General features: G+C 39.0%; 1 protein-coding gene across 4 annotated transcripts in view; it reads left to right on the top strand.

Annotated features, from left to right (window-relative positions):
• LOC146507792 (F-actin-uncapping protein LRRC16A-like) overlaps nucleotides 1-20,093 on the top strand; it is a 69,173-nt gene that overhangs the window by 17,323 nt on the left and 31,757 nt on the right. For all 4 annotated transcript variants that reach the window (XM_085178744.1, XM_085178747.1, XM_085178745.1 and 1 more), the window contains exons 3-9: nucleotides 9,838-9,888; nucleotides 14,895-14,954; nucleotides 16,072-16,193; nucleotides 17,222-17,319; nucleotides 18,353-18,423; nucleotides 18,689-18,762; nucleotides 18,925-19,000. In XM_085178744.1, the coding sequence (XP_085034870.1) occupies nucleotides 9,838-9,888; nucleotides 14,895-14,954; nucleotides 16,072-16,193; nucleotides 17,222-17,319; nucleotides 18,353-18,423; nucleotides 18,689-18,762; nucleotides 18,925-19,000 (552 nt within the window). The remainder of the gene's footprint in view (nucleotides 1-9,837; nucleotides 9,889-14,894; nucleotides 14,955-16,071; nucleotides 16,194-17,221; nucleotides 17,320-18,352; nucleotides 18,424-18,688; nucleotides 18,763-18,924; nucleotides 19,001-20,093) is intronic.

Here is a 20,093-nt window from a genome sequence, read left to right as displayed (position 1 = left end):
ACCATGATACATATCCTGGACCTGGAAATTAGAGTATAATCCTAATCTGAAAGCATAGTCATTTAATCCCTGTGCCTGGCCCTTTGAGTGCTTGATCAGTCTCAGATATGTTGTGTTAGCAGGTTAGCAGCATTTTAAACTTGTTAGGGACAGAAGCTGCACGCAGAGACGATCTATGGTGCCTGATTCAATATGCAAAAATGTTTTTTTTGGGTTTAGTCTGGAGACTAATATGTCAACTGCTGCATGGATTTTTTTTTTTGCTGTGATACATTTCCATTGCTCAAGCTTACATGGTCTTCTATTCATTATTTAAGACCTTGTGCATATATGCTGACAGCTTCTTGTCTGACTAAAAGAAAAAAAAAAAACTCAGCAGTAACACTGAAAATAGAATAAAGCTTGAAATGTAGCATAATCAGACACCACAGTTATTGATGCCTCGGCTCATTGCAGCTGTGGTCTGACGAGACCAGCCAATCAAATCTGTTCAGGGAAGTAGCACTGTCAGCCACCTTTGTTCCTCACTGCGCTCATCTCTCCAGCATTAAAACGCAGAATGATGAACAGGCAGTGATAAAAGAAAATTGATGTCTCTCGTTCAGTTCTCTTCACGGCTGCTGGTGTAGTGGGAAGGATATGCACTGCAGGATGGTTTCATTCATAATCGGGACACGGTGCATTATTAGCCATTTGAGCTGTTTCCATTATTATTGTGCAGTGTTTGGCATGCTTCCCTAAATTATATAAGTGAGCATATAGATCCTGATGTCTTTGCTTATCTGGCTGCTGCTATCTTTTGCAAAATTACAGTAGTTCTAAGGTTTATTTAGATGTACACAGGCAGTGTTATTTTTCTCAACTGGGGTTGCAGACAGAAGACCAAACTGTACATAATCATGTCACCTATTTTATAACCAATGCTGTACTAGGAAAAGGTACTACATACTGGCGTTGTGCTGTGGTTTTGGCATAGCGTGAGTCTGCAGACGTTAGAGGAGCAGACCTCAGCTGCACCGTCAGCAGCTTATCTTAGCTGTGGAGAATCAATGTAAAATAAATGATTTCTCTGCCTGAATATAGAATGGTTAGGGGAGCCTTTTCTGGAGCCAATTTAGGTTCAACTCGACCTCTACGCAAATCCCACCGGTGATTACTTCTGTGTTAGTCCGACTGAGTCTTCCTACTCTATCAGTGGAGATAAGGGGTTATCTTTGGCACCAGAGGCTTTTCCCACTGCAGGCATATGGCAGGAACACAGAAGAGCGCGTTTCCTCTGCAGACGAAAATTATCTGTTTGCTTTGTGGATGCTTTAAAATATATAAGTGAAGTGATTTATCAAAATGTGCAAACAAACATATAAATACAGTATTTAAGGCAAAAGCTGGTTGAAAGTCAACATTTAGTTTAGCAACTTTTATACTTTAACACGACATGAGCTCTCTTAGACAACCTTTCTTTAACTCGTCTTCAGGGATAGTTCTCCAGGCTTTTATAGGGTCATTCAAAGTTCTTCATTGGGTATTGGCTGCCTTTTCTTCCATTCTGCTTCCATAATGTTAAGTTCCAAGCTTTAGGGAGGTCAATGCATGGCTTATGGTGTTCCACTGAGTGACAGTGTGTTTGAGATCATTGTCATGCTGACAAATAAAACCATGCCAATCAGACACTTTCCAAATGGTATTGCATTCTTGATCAAAGTCTAAAGGTACTCTGAGTTCCTAATGGCATCAAATTTTTGACAAGTTCCCCAACACTGCAGGCTGAAGTACAGCCCCAAGCCATGACAGAATTTCCACAATGGCTGTAGACACTAGTTGTTATACCTCTCTCCTGACCTCTTGTACATACTAAGAGCTAATTTTAACCAAAAATTTAAATTTTGGGTTCATCACTCCACCAGTCTTGTTTCCATTTATTTTTCAGTCCAGTTTTTGTGTAATTTGGTATACCTGCACCTTTTCTCCTTGTTTCCCTTCCTTAAGAATGGCTCCTTGACAGCGATTTGTAATTAGTGTTATCCCGGTCTTGTCTTTCAGACCTAAAAAAATTGATCCATGTGGGATTACATTTCAGGACAGTCTCTGAAACAAAAACTTTGCAAATAAGTGTAAAATGAGATTTTTTTTTTTCTTTGTTAAATTTAATTTTAATTTTATAAGCCAGCTGACAACCAACCAGCTGCTATCGCGGCACAGTTTTAGTATTTTAGTGCTGTAATGACCTTACATTAAAGTCACGTTACAAAAAATGCAGACAGACTGAACAAACCATAATAGAGAAAGAATCAATCAAGAAATTGTCATGGTTGAAGGAAGCACTATAGCGCCAAAGGCTTAGGCTTCAAACTTTCCAGATTTTTATCTAATTGAACATCCAAATGATGCACAGGAACAAGTCTGATACATCAAGTCCCGATTCCTCAACTTACGGGACCAAACTTGGTCCTCTGCCAGCATCACTGTGCCAGATACCAAAGGGCAGATGTCCTTTGCCCATGTTTACCTACATAATATTAGGCAGGTGGCTCTTCTGTTATGGCTCACAAGTGTAATAATATTGGATCCATGAGCCACAGTATTGCGTTAATTTTTTTTAAGGCAGTAAATAAAAACAAATTGAATTCAAGGAGCAGTTGGATAAGCAACTATAATAATAAATGACTATATTATTATTATTATTATTATTATTATTGTCTTTTTCATTAACAATAAAAATGGTGGCACACCATGCTATTGAGTATTCGCTGATCTATTTAAATCCACTTCTATACTATTGACGCACTGAACCCAAAAACCCTGGCGACCCGCTCGGATTATGTATGAAGTAGACGTGGCACACATGAAAGTATCTGCCTTACTGATTATATTGTAGTATTTTCCTTTTTATAATAGCTGCTCCGGTCCAGTGATCATCAGCCCATCTCTTACACTGAATTACACCATCCCTGATCGCTCCAAGATATGAGCAGACAGTGGTTTGAGTCTATTGGTATGCCTTCTCTTTACATACTCGCCACATATATATGTGCACACAGACACTAGCATGAGTAAGTATATATGCTGTATATACTTGAGAGGAGATACCAAAACAATGAAGGTTGCAACAGTTTTTCTCTGTATATTGCTTTATGATGGCATTCAGTTTGAGATAAAGGCTGAACAAGAAGGAAAAATAACCTGAGCATTCTCCTTCTTGGGTTTTTCTGTGCCACGATTATTTTTTTCTTTTTTAAATATTCATACATTCCACGGCATAAAGACGAGCATACAAGTCTCACATTTGTGCATAGTATTTAAAATACAGTGAGGCACAATGAGGCCACAGAAGTATGGGCACATTAAGAGATTATGGAATAAAAGAGAGGAAATGAGAGAAATTCACTGCATTGGCTCCACGGAGAGCTGATGGATTTCAGTGTACTAACAGCTGAGAGGGTCATCACAGCAGCATTTGTTTTGACAGAGATAAAACAGCTTTGCAACACTGCCCTTCATTAAATGTCTTCCCCTGTGATTGTATTTACATCATGGCTTCTTATCAGCAAAATAGCACTTAAGCTCTATTAAGTTATTTCACTGGGTTTGGTCTACCACCGCCCTCGCTCGCCTTCACCCACAGTCTCCCTCTCTGTCTCAATGCCGCTCTTTCTCTCTGTCTCTCTCCCCTCTTTACTTTTTGTGGTGCACAGCCTTGAAAAAATACTCTTTTATTGTGCTGTGTTGACAGTTTGCAGCCAGCACATCATGACTCGTTAATGTTAGACATAGTGAAGGACATGTCTGGCATTAGTTATGCAATAAACAGTCTGTGTCAGCAGTGGACTGAGGGGATGTTGTGCTGGCTGTGCGCTATCCACTGACTGAACATATTTTGGCTTCAGCATAAAATGAATGAAACAATTAGTTAAACACTTTACCTCCCTGCTGCCAAAATTTCTGGTGAGTCATAATTTGTCCAAGAGAAAAAATGATAGGCTTAATTTTGGCTTTGGAGGGTAGAGTTTCAAGCTAATACCAGCATGCTTGGTCAGAAGGTGTACCCACAGGCTCTATGGGTCCATTACATGGACATAAATACCTGCTAATTAGTACTAAGGCCTGAGAGCAGACTTCTTGGATGGTCTGTTAGTACAACCAGCCATACAGCAAGCCATATTATCTGGCAGATAGCTGCACTGAAAATGCTAGAGGAGGCAGCACACAATGTCTAACTTCATGACTCCATTTAGCACACGTGAACCCTAACAGACAACCGCTGGCTACAGGAACTCACATGACCTCTTATCCCCACACTGGTGTTGTTCCTACAACCTCATAATAATGATGTTCATCCAGGACCAGCATTGCAGTTGACTACTGTCTGAGTATTCAGTTAGCATTAGCTAAGAAGTAAGCTAAACACAAGTAACCAAAATGTGGCTAACGGACAAACCTAACTTGATGGTATATTTGTTGGATAAGGAAAACATTTTAAAATGCCTACTATTTGTTCCATAAGAGAGGTTTATATAAACAAAGGCATTTTATATATCTATAGATAGATAGATTATTATGATGATGCAGGAACAACACCAACACCGGGACATCAGATACGCCACCAGTGTATCAACCTGTGAGTCAAAGTGGTCATGCTCTTATCTTTAGGCCCTTTTGAAGTGTAAAAGGGTGAGGGTAAACCAAAATAAATAAATTTACTTAAATAAATTTTAAGAGGTAAATTAGCTGAAGTGACTCATTCTGTTTTTAGCTTAGGGGTCTTATTCTTATGTGGATTGACTCTCTCTTGGAGCTAGTCGCCACTTCAGTTCTTGGCACTGCCACTCTGGGTTGATTTCTCTGCTCTGGGACACATGAGTATCTTTGACAGTGCCACAAATGTTGTTGCTTTTTTTAAAATTTTGTTTTTAGTTTTAATTTTGGACATTTCTCTCACCCAGAACAAACCAAAGGAATACATTTGACCCCGTGTGATTGATGGCTATAACTGAGTGTGAATGCACCCCAAGACGTGATGGATGAATAAAGCATTTTTTGGTGGGGGGAAGATTTCCTGTGGTTGAGTGCTGCCACAGCTGAATGGCCGCAGATGAAACGCTGCTCTGTGCGGCTCCGGTTCCTACAGAGATTCAGACTAACTGTAGGCCAGAGTGAGAGTTGTTTTAAGGGTGTGAAAACTCATTGACATTCTCAGGCAAGACTTGGCACCGCAGTGTACGGCTTTCATGTGCGAGCGTTTATTAGTGTATTCACAAATGTGTGTTTGCAGTATGGGGCAGCAGTTGCCGTAGCAACGCAAAGTGTGTTTGAGTGGATAAATGGGTTGGCGGGCGGGAGACGGGAGGGGGGGTGTTGACAATTTGACAGCCAAAAAATAATCTAGAAATGATGAAAGTATGAATGGACTACACAACACACACACACACACACACACACACACACACACACACACACACACACACACACACAGTTTTACACTTTTCCGATCTTGATTTATTGCTAATCTTTTAAAAGTGGTTCGAGGTCTTCTTGGCCTGTACTTATTTGTGCTTTAACTGCAAGTTGTTGTTTTTTTTCGTTTTTTTTTTATATGTGCACGAAGCAAAAATGATTTGTATCTATAGCTCTGTGTCAGATGTTTGTGTATACGTGTGCGTATGTGTGTCTGTCTGCCGGTGATATGTATTTCAGGCCAAGAAGACAAATGGTGCTTTAGAGCTTGTGGCAGTTATCTTGCATGTGAGCCACCAGGATGTGTGTGAATGCTAGTGTGTCTCTATGTGTATTACAGTGAGAGAGAGAGAGAGGGGGTGTGTGCAATAGCAGATGCTCTCTCTGGTCTTGCAGACATGCTTCAATGCTGCTGCCATCTGGTTGGCTGAGTAGAGCTGAACGCACGATGGTGGTCGCTGTGAAATCACTGGCTGATGGGAAGGCTCAAGGCTTAAATCCACTTAAGACGGATAGCAAAGACAGAGAGAGGTAGAGGGGACATTGCAGAGGGGGGGTCATGGGTCGTTGTTCCTTTGTCCACTCTAAAGTGCAGATGGAGAGAGTGGTGCACTGAGAGAGTGCCGAGGGGCGATCATGCGTTGACAGGAGGAGGATGGCAGGAAGGAAAGCTAAAGGAAAAATTGAAGAGGCCGTGGCAGCTTAAAGTTTATGAAACACTTTGAATTTGTTATAAGGGGTGCTGGATTAATTTTGGCAGGAAGTAAACGTATCCTTTTCAAAGCATGTGACTGATCTGCACTACTTTAATTGATTTAATTTAAGTACTGGATTATTTACAGTTCTTTAAATTTACAATTTACAAAGACCGGACATGTAAGACGAAACCTCAGTCACATGGTTACTCTACTCTACTCACAGTCAGTGAGTTCTTTGTAATGACCATTTGCAAGAAGACGCTGCTTATAATAATATAACTGTATAAGGAATTGAGATAAAAAATACAGCTTTTATTCCAGTAGCTCAATCAAGCAATTGATAAAGTAAATAATGACCAAATATAGATATGTTGACCTTTAATCAGAATCAGGATACTAATCTCCCAGAGAGAAACTGCTTTAGACATTAATTTGGGTCTAAAAAACAATTATAATGACATCAACAAGAATATATTTTTGTTAATTTTGGAAACTCCCTCCAGAGCCACAGAAGATATTTTAGAGTAGTTTCCACTAGTTGAATACTGCCCCTGGTGATGACTAATCTCAACTGTGTAAAGCAGCTGGAGAGCTTCTTTAACAGTTCCCAAGGTTAGACAAACTCGTTGCAATATAAACTGTAAAGTTATTGCCCAAATTATGGATTATGTATCCATCTCAGTTGCATCAGTTACAGTCTCTACACTTTCCTCAGTTGATATTAAACTAAAGTGATCTTTAAATAAAATGTGTGTCTTTATTTACCCCTTAAGGAGAAATGAAATGTATTCCATCACTACTACACCTGCAGACACATTGTATCTAAATGAGTGCTACAGTGCAGAAATGATACTGAGACAATGAGAGGAGATTTGCGAGTAGCAGCAGTGACTGATGCTCTTTAGAAGAGGTTATCTTTGGCCATACAGGCCTGCCTGTCTGTCTCCATCACATCAAACCATGAAAGCCCTGCCAGTGAAGCTGAGCCACAGAGGCCTGGGAACCACTGTCATTCCTTTAAACCGTGTTTTTCATCCCTCTGTTTCTCTTTTCACGTCTATAAAAAAAGATTTTGACAGTCTCTAGACTTCAGTGTTTTCTCTCTTCCTGTCCTGACCTTCAAATCAGTCACTGTTTCAAGAAACCTGTTATTCTCTCCTTTGTTTGTATTCTTTCACTTTGCTTTTCTGCTTCTAAACCATCTGATCAGTTTTCTCTAACTTCTGTTCTCTTTTTTTCTGCTACCTCCATTTTCTTTTTTTTGTAGTGTGTCAAGCTTAGCTGATCTAAGCTGTCTTTCTCTGTAGCCTGCATGTTAAGATTGTGAATGTTTTTGAGTTAATTCAATACTTGTGGCATTTGTGGCAGTTTTTCCCCAAAAATCTGATTGGCTTTACCAAAATTATTGAAAGTATGTATGACACAGATAAACAGTTTGGGCTATTTCAGCTCTGACAGAAGGAAGTTGAGTAACCAACAACAAATATACTTTTGTTTCTTTTCTTTTTTCTTTCAAGTAAACTGAGCGTATTAGGATTTCAGACTCTTGGTCAGACACATTAAATGGAGAACATGTTTTTTTGTTGTTGTGTATTTTTTTTGGCCCTCTGCATGTTAGATTTCATATTTTGGGTAAATAGAGCACAGGAATGACATTCAGCAAAGGTCTGGGGCCAGAGGTTGAATTGGGGTTTTGGCTATTAAGGCATTTTAGTCCATGCGGTGTGAGCCCTAACTGCAGAAATCATGAAAATTTAGATGCTAGCCAATTTAACATTTCATCAAGAACTTAATATGCTGATAAATGATTAGTGTAAAACAAATATCTCTTCCTGGTGTGTATCTTTGCTGACCAAGCAGGGTGTTTTCTTTGAAAAGGGTGGCAGTGTCCCTCTAAAGGTTTAAAGGTCAACCTTTGCTGTGCTGTGATACTTTTTGGCAGGAGAAAAAGCAGTGTTATGATCCATGCCTTTGTCTTTAAAATGTTACATTATGTCTTTTTGATGTTAATCTTTTTTTACTTCTTAAAGGTTGAAACCTTTGTTCTCCTGTTTGTGATGCCCATATGATAAAGTTTTTTCACTTTACGCATCCAACTTCCTCCCTGAATTGGTTTAGTGGACGATGGATATGGACGGATAGCCTGCCTTCAGGCGCAATATGTCTGCAAGTCGCTTTGCAACCCACATCAACCCTATTTTAGGGGTTGTCTGTTCTTTGGGTGTTATACTTTTGACATCTGTACGTAGGCTTAAAACGTTCCTTTTTGCTAAAGCATATAGTTAGGGCTGGACCAGGTGACCCTGAATCCCCCCTTAGTTATGCTGCAATAGACGTAGGCTGCCGGGGGAGTCCCGGGATTCCCATGATGCATTGAGTTTTTCCTTTCCAGTCACTCACTATGTATTAATAGACCTCTCTGCATTGAATCGTATCTGTTATTAATCTCTGTCTCTCTTCCACAGCATGTCCTTTATCCTGTCTTCCTTCTCTCACCCCAACCGGTCGCAGCAGATGGCCGCCCCTCCCTGAGCCTGGTTCTGCCGGAGGTTTCTTCCTGTTAAAAGGGAGTTTTTCCTTCCCACTGTCGCCAAAGTGCTTGCTCATAGGGGGTCATATGATTGTTGGGCTTTTCTCTGTATCTATGAAGCGCCTTGAGGCGACTTTTGTTGTGATTTGGCGCTATATAAATAAAATTGAATTGAATTGAATATGTACAAATTAAGGCGGGGGAGGTCCCACAATATGGTTGCAGATAAATAGCTTTTTTTGACTGTAGTAATCCTGACTGAAATTGCATCCTTTTCACTGTTAATATTACGAGGAACATCTCCAAAACCACATTATTCTCCTTGTGAGGCATCAAAACAATTCAGCCAAATGACCCTTCAAAGCTGCTTGTCTGCTTGAAAGTGTTGCTCAACCAGGCATTAGACATATGCCTGGTTGAGCCTTTCACAGACCAGCAACATGAGTAAGCTCTGCCCTCGCTGTGTTCCATCATAAACACACATGATCAAGACCGTTTATTCAGCAGGGAGAAGCAACACAAACACAAAGTCATGAAAAACACGCTGACCTATTATGGCCTAACAATGAGAAGCCGTGCTGCCTGCCTAAACCATCTTTTAAACGTGAATTCTGGGTATTGTTGGGCGACTCGAGGTGGGACATCATGCGAAAGTTGTCCTTTCTTATATGCAGACATCATCTTACTGCTTTGGTTTAAATAAGGGAGCTACCTCAATAGAGCTGGCAGGAGACTGTATATATGAATACCACTTGCTCTTTGCAGATTAACTGGACCATTACCACCACTGTTCTTACACGGGTGCATTCAGGCCTCAAAAGGACTTTGTATTAGAGAGCTGGCAGATTAAAGACCGTTTAATGTGTGCGTAAGCTCTGCCGGGTAATGTCTAAAGAATGTTAGTGCAGCAGTGCATGTGTATCTTTAGTGAGCTGATAAAGAGACTTTAACACGTTTCAATGTTATTGGTTGTACGTTTCAAGTGTCAGTGAATCTTTCTGTTACACACTTTTCAAAGAGATGCTTCACAGTCACAAGTCTTTTCATCCTGATGAGTCACCAGAGCAGCTCTTTGTGTTCTTTGTCATTTCCTGGTTCTTGTTGTTCACAGTGTATATTTACAGCAACATACTCATTATTGTCTCTGTTCTCCCCTAGGCTCTCGCATCTTACCGAGCCTACCTCTTGACGGCACGCATTCCTGCCAAGGTAAGAGCAGTTGAGAATAGTATACTTTACTAAATTAAGAGTGTAGTATTGTGTTAGAAAAGTACTTTTAGGGCTCATTGTTTCCATTTAAAAAAATATATTAAACTGTTGAAATCACTTCAGAAGTTTTGGAACTTCTGGGAAAGTTTTCTGGAAACGGTTTCTGGGATTTTCCTTGCTAACTTGCTTCATTCTCCTCTTTCACTACTTGTTTGTTGCGAGAGAAAAACACGAACTTAAAAAATGTATGTTAACATTTTTCTGGTTAATTTCAGAATATGAAGACTGAACCAAAAGTTTCATGACCATAAAACCAAAACAACAAGCTGCTTATTGTCTGAATAATGATCAGTGTGTTGCAACTCTTTTATTACACACAGTAGCACTGTTTTCTGCTTGTTGCAAGCAGCAGTGTGTGATATTTCCTTACAGCAGAGTTAGCGATTCTGTTTCAGCCTTCATTTGTTCTCGCTGGTGATACAAGGAGCAGTTTTGGATTTAAATAGTTACTTTTAAGTTTGTGTACCTGAAGCAGATCTAAAGCTTGCTGGCAAATCCTTTTATACAGTGGTGCGATGATGCAGTGCAGATGGTAACTGTCACCAGCACTGAAATATCCCTCATCATCTTTACAAGCACAGTCACCACTACCACATAAAAACCAGCAGTGCAGTAACACAACACAGATGTTCATGCAAAACTACTGTTACCATCACTACATGTATTATCAAGGAGACTTGTGCTGCTGTTTTTGCACAATAAAAGTTGTTTAAAATAGTTTTGTCCAATCCTGCATCTGTAATATTCTGATAAAGAAAAAAATAAGCAGAATGTATTACAGGAGTGTGAAGTGGGTGAGCCAGTGGCCAAGGGTTTGCTGGCTTTTCTGGCCATCTTTGAGCTCATTTTTTTTAAAGCTTGATCTTCTATTTATACTTGTCAAAGTACACATGACACACACAGACCCACAAGGTGGATACAGTACCATCCATGCTGTTATGGCTGCTAATGCTAATGACGCAAAAAAAGTGATTAAGCACGTTTTCAGCGTCAGCAGTTTTTCGCAGTAGTAGTGACTCATTGTCAAAAATAGCCTCTAGCCTGACCACATGCATAACCAAAGCTTAGAGTCATGAACCCAAACAGGGATGTGACTGTCTATAGAAAACACCTACAAAATCTGGACTCGCCTGACAGGACAGGAAAGCTTTAACAGGATTTCTCTCAAGTTGCAATATTGCATACCATCTTATTTTAAAAGAAGAAGCTGCCTGCTCTCTAGTGAATACGGTGCCCTGGAGACAGTGCAGTTGGTTGATTGACTGAACACAGAAAACATCATAGTTCACTCTTTCACATAACATCATTTTCCACTTTGGAAAAGTTTCCAGTGTTATGAGCCACAAGTTTAAAGTCTGTTTATTTAGCTGGTTCTGCATCTGTTTTTTATCTGTCTGCTGTCTTTTGACCAGAGGGATTAGACACCTGCTTTATAAAGAGCCGCCCCCATATCTCAGCCTGCATTCGGATCTTTTTCCACCTTTTTTTCTTTTCTTGGCTTAAACACCTCTTCTGTTGGGAGACAGTTCTCTCTCTTGTAGTGAAACCTCTGTCTTTCTTTGGTTAGCCAGATCACAGCCACAGATCACCGTTCCTCCCCTATTTCTTTTCTCACTCTTATCCTGCCAATCTTTTTCAATAATCCATTAGTTCATCCGTTTCTCTTACGCTGACACCTCTGTTTCCATCCCCCACTCACTACAATGCCAAAGGTCAATGGGATAACTAGTATCTTGTCTTCAGTGGATTGACTTTGTTTTAAATGAATTTCTATTACATTAAGCTGACAGGCAGAAAATCTTTTTTTTTTTTTCTATTTTTTTTTGTTTAAAGAAAAATTACAGTTTTGTGATTAATTTTGTGATTGACTAATTTTTGCATCAACAAAAAGGTTTCAAATCCAAATTTGTTGTAGTTGGCAAATCTTTTTCCTCTAATCTTTTTCATTTTTTTCATATAAAACTCATTAAAGATCCTTTATTATTGTTATTATTATTATTATTATTATTGTTGTTGTTGTTGTTGTTGTTGTTAGTAGTAGTAGTATTCATTCACTAGTGGCAACTAATGCACTAATATTATGGGTGGTTTCTTGGCGCCTGTTATTAAAACTAGAAAGAGAGAAAAAGTAAAAGATTGTTACCATATTTTCTCCTAAATTTCTAATGTAAAGTCTATTTCACAACCAAGATCAGTCAATCTTAAATAAAGTTTAGCTTCTCCTCACTCTCGATCCTCTGTACTCACCTTCTGTTGAAAGCTGTTTTTTTTTTTAATACAACAGATGATTTTGTATTATTTTATGGTAAAAGGTAAATGCATGGATTCTTGTATAGTGTTTTTCTACTTGAGCACTCATCTATTATGCATAAAAAGTGGTGATGCTTTAAAACCCTATAGGAGCACAAACTATAGGATGGGGATTTCATCCGTATTGTTTTCCTGAAGGCAGCCCAAGGCCTTAACGTTGAAGTGTTTTTAGTGTATAAAAGTAAAACCTCAGTTAAACATCAGACATTATATTTCTCCTCTTAGTTATAGCTGAAATCCCCCTCTAGCTCTCTCATGTGCTTGTCAGTGGTTTTCTGTGTGTGCGCTGCTTCGATTGATGCTTTGGCTCCTCTTGAGAAGCTCCAGGGCCTCGCTGTCTGCCAGTGTCTTCCTAAAAGCATGCACACATGCACACATGCTCACACACACATTCATTCCAATCTTCCTTCTTGCCTTTTGTCTCTGTTTATTTTTCTATCCTCACCTGTATGCTCTTCAGCTCGGTTGTCTTTTGTTTGATGTCAAAATAAATGGAGTTTATGTAATAAAAGGTCACACTGAGCATACCTTTGATATACAAAACATAGTCAGTGTCCCTTATCTCATTAAAACCTGAAATACAAATGGTCAGCAGCATCCTCAGTATTAACAGTTATAATAAATACCTTTCAGATAAACTTAGGTACAGTGTGACCCGTTAGACTGACAGACGGGCAGTGAACGAATGAGTGAATGATGCAATTACTCAGGCATTTGGTTCCATACACCTCCCAGCATGGAGCTGGCCGTCGCCAATGGCTGAAGCCCAGATTTCATCACCACACTGATTTAAGTCCTTTCATATTACAGCCACATCTTTTTACAGGCTGAAATAAATAAACTGATTGACCTATTTTACATTATGGATACATATTGTAGAAAACAACACTTTGCAGTAACAAATGAGCATCAAAATTAGTGTAAGATTAATTTAGTGTCTTACAGTTGGTAGCCTTCTACCCTGTTAAAACTTACCAAACCTCCCTATATAACAATAACAGCTACTGGAATCTGCTGCTTTGTTTTATTTGAGAAACATGTCATTAGCTGAGCTGATTTCTTCTGATGTCTTTATGTCAGTTATGCTAATTTCTTCTTTAAAAGTCAGTTCACATTAAAGTAAGCGCTGAATATAAATTGGGGGGCGGGGTGTTTTTACACAGCACCTTGAATGAGAGAGTTGCTATTGTGTGTTTATTTAGTAACCACAAGCACTACGAAACCAAATGCGCGCACGCACACACACTGCATACTGTAGTCAGACAGTAGACAGACAGTCTGCTTATCCTCTCCCTCCTCTCATCTCTGAGCCAAGCCTCAGGAACACAGCGCCCACCTGGAATAGTCTGGCCCTGCTCTCTGGCCTACCCTCAGGCACTGTATGTGTTTGTGTGAAAGCAAGTAGCAGAGGAAAACTGCACTCAGTATGAAGCAGAAGGCATTTGTATGCACAGGTTTCCAATCGTATTTAAAAGAATCTCAGTTTCTGTCCTTTTAAGGCCTGTGAAGGCAAGTCGCTGCTTTTCTTTGTCTCCTCAGTCCTGAGTTGCTCTCTTGAAGCAGAAATAAAACATTCAGATACAAGACTGCTCTTGGTTTCTCTAGCCCTAATGTTTTGATAGACTGTCTTTTGAATGATGATTCACTATATTTTTGTTCTGTTTAAGCTGCAAGAGAGCCATACTCATTTCAAACAGTTTAAAAGGTACATTTGAAATTGAGCAAAGCAGAGAAAAGCCACAAGAAGTTGAACAGCATGTGTCATATGTAGTTGGTTTATTTTATTTCCAGTGGACTTGACTAAAAACTGAGATGCAAGTATTTGTGATGAAAAACATGTAACACCAAATATGACTTTAAAACAAGTTCGTCTGTGTGAGTCAGTGTTGGAAGATTAAATTACTGCAACCTGACTGATTAACTGTGACACAGACACTTTTAAGCAGGACTCATTAGATTAGAGTTAGCGCATTACACCAATTTATTCCTAATATTCTTCTTCTCTCTTTTCTTTTTTGGTTGTTATAATTGTTCTTCTTAATATCAACCAGCATATTCTTAAACAGTATGGTAACACTAGAATGTAATAACTTGTAGTTCAGCGTGATCTGCACTAAAGCTAAACCAATGGATGTCAGAGCCCGATATTGCCCGATATTAGGTATATGGTAATCCATTGGTGTTTGTATTTATAACGATGATAATTAAAAATGTATAAAGTGAAATAGGGAATGGAAAAACAAGCTTGACGATGTTTGAATGTTAAAGTTGCATAGTTTAGTGTCTTGCAAATCCCTTTTTGGCAGCACACATATTTGGAAATCCACAAGCCCAACACCCAGCTAATCTGAGCAGCGTCAGACAGGGTGTGGGTTTAAAAAAACAACTATCTTAGTGAATTTTAGAGAAATCTGTTTATGTTTGTGAGTCTGGAAGAAAAAATATATTGGCTGGCTGATATATAGCATTATCCTCTACTTAAATAAAATATCTGTATTGTTTACGAACGATGCCGATACAGATATTTAAAAATCCTGTATTTGCGGTATCTGTGTCGCTGTCACTTCTCATTACTACAAGGTCAAGCCATTGGATGATATTAAAATTTTAATGGGACATCTGTTCTCTTCTTTTAGGTGGAACACTCCTTTAATTATCTGGAGATCCAGGGAATTGCTTGCAACAAGCCAACGCAGGTACAGAAAAATATTAAAGAAAAAAGCTTCACACTACAGTCCTTCATTCATTCATGTTAAGAGTAAGAACAAAGTTGAAGCTGTCCAGCTATTCCTTTAAATTGTGTTTCTATTTTGTGTTTATGTTAAAGTGCATCATCTGTGTTATTCTGTAACCTGTCTAGATGCTGTTTAAAGAATTACGATTAAAAAATGAAGCATTGAATAGTCAGTGAGACAATAGGCACATCACATAAACACACATGCCTAAACTTTTATATGTCAGGTTTTAATATTGTTTTGTTTCTGTGAGTGCTCATGATGTGTTAATCATCAGCATATATTGTACTAATACACTAAATCTGGTGAAAAGTCTTTTTATCCTATTTAGGGACACTTCACTTCAGCAGGATGAAAAAATAAAATAAACAAATCTAAAACTATGGCAGGAAAACCTCTTAAATGCTGGTATGATCTGTAGAAACTCATTAATTCACGTAACATCTGTGCCAAGCTGCCAGTCAGCAGGATTTATCCATAAAATATGATAATCCAACACTAACCACCCTGTTCCTGGAGCTGGACCTCTGTCCCACTCGTCTGAGAGATGTTAGTCCTCTTAATATCTTGACCGATGGTCTCCCATGTATCAGCAAAGATTATGTAAATTTTGGCCGGTAGAAGAGGCTCTGATCTGCATTTGCATAATTGTAGTGAATGCTGAAATGGTCAGCCAGTCTTGGTTAATACTATTAAATCATTACATGCAGAGATTTGGGATAGAACTGTTGTTACGTAGATAGATGGGTTTTTACATTTTTTTCACTTTAATTGTTTTCAATAGAGGTGTTTAAAAAAAAAAAAAGAGTCAAATATGGATTAAAATGAACAGAATAAGACACATGCATGCAAAAACACACAATACATCAATGTTGAATTAGGATTCAACATTGATGTATTGTGTGTTTTTGCATTAACTGATTATCAGTCTTTTTTAATCATATCTGATTAAAAAAGACTGAAGGAGAAAATAAAAATGTGTTGGTCCCTTAACTAAATGGGTGCACTTGTGTTTGACTTGTGGTGAAGGTGGAATCATTAGTTGTTGTGATAACTAATTAAGATTATGTCCGTTAAGCTGTCCATAGAATATGAGCGTGGCTCATTTTCGTTGAAGTTGCCCTCCACAGACGAGGTAAATGAGGTGGTGGCTCACATAGGAAACTGTATGCAGAGGATATGTCCAGGTCTGCCCCCTAGGTGAGTTCGTTGTGTGCGTGCATGTGTGTGTGCGCGTGTGTTTGTGTGTGTGTGTGTGTTCTGGTTCTTCCTATCTTTGTGGTGACCAAAATGTGACATTTACTATACTTGTGGGGACCAACAGCCCTTATGGGGACCAAAATCCTGGTCCCCACAAGTTTGAAGGCATTTTTCAGACTGAAAATGTGGTTTTAGTGTCAGTGTTACAATTGGGTTATGGTTAGGCATTCATTTTTGAAGGTCAGGGTAAGGGGCTAGGGAAAGCATTATGTCAATGAGATGGCCCCACTAAGATAGCAATGTCCAGTGTGTGTGTGTGTGTGTGTGTAAAATGTACAATATTCACCTGTCTTGTCACAGACTCCTTCCTAATAGGTACTGAAGTAATAGATTTCTGTGTTATTTCAGTGTGGCTGTGTATTGCAGTGCAGATGTGAGTGTCTTTCATAGATTTGTTGAACAGGAAGCAAGAATAGAAATGCAGAAATGAATATGGACGTAAACCATAAACTTCTATAACCCTTGAACAGTACAGTGTTTGAGCTCATCGTGAGGCTGACCATCGTTAAATGTGATTGTATTTTATTTACCCTTTAAAGCCTGAACTACTGGCAGAAAATTCTATTTTTTAGAAAATTGAGTATTTATTAAACTTTGTGACAAATAGAAAAAAAATGTAAATTTGCATATAAGTTTTAATTTGTATCAATTCTGCTACAACTGGGTGTGTGTGTGTGTATTGAATAAGATACAACAGGCATTAAGGGATTAATACTGCCTTTTGTTATATTTTAAGCAGTTAGATGTTAGTTGTTGTTTTTTTAAATTTAAGATCACATAGTTTATTTTTAAATTCCTGCAGTACCATAACAGCTGCCTCGTCGCTTGCTTACAAAATGTCTGTAGAAAAGTAAGGCTTTGCAAAAGCAGTTCAGTATTGCTTGTTTCAAAAAGAATGAAACTGTGAGTTTGAAACTCTCACCAGCTGCAGTTTTCATAATATATTTTCATTTGACTTCTTTTCTCAGTAAAGTGATGAAGAAGCTTTGCATGGAGCCTCCAGACCGACTCTCTTCTCTGCAGACTCTGTGGGAGAACAATAAACCTGCTGAACCTGGACCCTGTGGTATGAACCTGTGACTACTGCGTGCATCTGCGCACAGTACTGTGCAAAAATCTTCAGCCACCCATTATTTCTTTATATTTTACTTCCACCGAGCCAGACTTGCAGCCTGTCACAGAAACCCACATGTCTCTCCAGTTATTAAATCTGTGAAAAATGGCAGTTTTACAGTCATAAAATCACATTTCTTGACCAACAAGGTGATTCTTGAAGTCAGTAATGTGAGATCTAACAGTATGCAGTGAGTCCTTAAAAACTGAGTAAACTGGAAAAGTGGAGGACAAAAGAAGTAGCAATGTAATTTCCTTAGGAAAAAAGGAAGATATCCCCCCAAATAACTTAACCCAGGATTTGACAGATTTATCTGGCTCTTTAGATGATCTATCTGCTGTTCACTGAAGCCTCATCATCTCTCAGTGGAAGGTTGGATATCAAGAAGCCATTCTTAAGGAAGGAAAACTGTGAGAAAAAGCTGAGATATGCCAAATTGCACAAGAACTGGACTAAAAATCAGTGGCAACAGGTCTGTTTGAGTGATTTAGGGTTAAATCATCCTCAGTGTGTACAGAGTAGGTTAGGAGAGAGGTACAACAGACTGTCTACAGGAATCTGTAAAACACGTTATGTTTGAATGTTTTGGGGATGCATTTCAACCAGTGGTGTTGGAGATCTGGTCAAAAATTGTTGGATTCATGAACACAGAAATGTGTCATCCGATTTCTATCTATCATGTAATGCTATCTGGAAAGCATCTAAATGCCTTATATACTGTATTTCCATGAATGTTTTCACAGATTTCAATAAATCAATATCAATATATCTACATTACATTTTCTTAACAAAAGTAGGACATGAAGAATGGCTCAAGACTTTTCCAAACGGCTCTCTATATATTCTAAATGATGTGTTGCTGCTGTAGTAAGTTTACATGGTCTGAGCAATGTTGCAAATAATCATGTTTCCAAAATCCTCCTTTCACATGTCTACTTTGTTCTGTTTTCTCTTTTCATATTTGATGGTCTCCGTCTCTGTGTAGGTGGGTTTTCTCAGATGTACCGATGTGTTTGTGACTGGTTGGGGATGCCTTACAGAGAAGAGGTGCAGTGGGTAAGCATTGTTTATATTCTTTTGTGCAGTTGCACAGATCACATTGACAGATCCTTCTTCATCTAAGCCTCACCGCTGTAGGCTGGATCCATAAACATGCAACAACTTTTGATAAGGCCCAACAGCTCTGACACATATATAGAGCCTTATTTCTTGACGCCTTTGTGCTCTTGCTCTTTTTCTCCTACATGAATCAAATCTTTTACTCTCCCAGTGCAATTGCTTTGTGTCTAGAGTCAAGATTAATTACTCGTTTCTTTTCCAGGATGTAGACACTATATATTTAACGCAAGACACCAGAGAACTTAATTTGCAGGACTTCAGTCATCTGGAGAACAGGTGAGTGCCGGCAAAGATCTTTAAATATTACCACCAGTGCGATTTAAAAACTACCATCAAAGTCATCACTGAGTCTGAGATGGTATTGATGAGAGAGATAAAAAAAAGATTTCATGGCTGCTCTGACTTTTTCTCTTCTGCATTTGTCCTCCTCCTCCTCAGGGATCTGGTAGCTATAATAGCAGTCCTGGAGTTTAACCAGTGGTTCACCAAGGTCTCTACTAAGGATTACAAGCTGGTTAGTACTTCTCATATTTGAAAATCTGACCAACACTATGCAAGCTAAAGTCTGAGCACTCCAAAGAAGATTTAATATTCAGTTCTTTGTTAACGCTGTTTTAAGAGCTCTGTGGTCATGTCAGAGGATGTAGTTTGCTGCTCATCACCAAGCATATTAACAAAGGTAGATCTTATAGCAGCGCTAGTCTCTTCCATTCTCATTCCTTTAGTTTGTATATGAATGTAGCTTATATCTTCATTGTGCTGGATAAAAGGTATGCGCTGTTAGTGTTTTCCCACAGAACCAGATTTAATCCTATCCCAGGTGTAGGTAGGTAAGAAAGCCGCCCTGCTGTATTTCTTTGGTTGGGTAAACCTGCTTCTCGCCGCCTCGCCTCATTGCTGCAACTGCGGTACGTTAGCTTCTGCTTTGTATGAGACGGTATTTGTCGGTAAGGGCTTAGAGTTTGCCTCCATTCGTGATTTATGTCTCAAGTGATAACAGAAAGCGGCTAATTAGAGCAAAAGATGGAGATTTATTCTGTTTTATTGCGGGTCTAAAACTGTGTTGAGAGTGTTATCATGCCACGTTTGGCATATTTTAAATTATGCTAAAGAGCAGAGCTGATTTTCCTTACTATTTTTTGGAAAGTTAAAAAAGGGGAAAAAGTTGCATCACATAGATTTCAGTTGTGTAATGTCTGTCTCTTTCTATATTGCATATTTTGACTTTTCCTTCTCTTTGTAAATACACTCTAATGTAAGCAGCTTTTCCTCTACTTTTTGCTTATGGTATGTAGGGGTGTATGCACAGAATATTTTCCCCTTTGTTTCCTCCATCTCCCCCACCACTCTGTTGACTGACGATCAGCCCAATGTTTTCGTGTGATAAGACTCCTAATCCGTACTAGACAAAGGGGCTCAATGTCTTAGGCTGTTGCCCCCCTGCAGCACTCCATTACCAACTCTGCGTCTCGAGGCTTCGCTCAGTCTCACCAATTACCACACGCAGCTTCCTCAGTCCGGGCAATTATCTCACGCTTCCGTCATGGACAATTTCTTTCGTGCTGAATTTTAAAATCCAGTCCCTTGTGATGCCGTGTTTAAACTTG

The sequence above is a fragment of the Neolamprologus multifasciatus genome, chromosome 11 (genome assembly GCF_963576455.1).
Source record: "Neolamprologus multifasciatus chromosome 11, fNeoMul1.2, whole genome shotgun sequence".
NCBI lineage: Eukaryota > Metazoa > Chordata > Actinopteri > Cichliformes > Cichlidae > Neolamprologus > Neolamprologus multifasciatus.
Note: the sequence above shows the minus strand (reverse complement) of the source record. Positions and strands in the feature narration are given on the sequence as shown.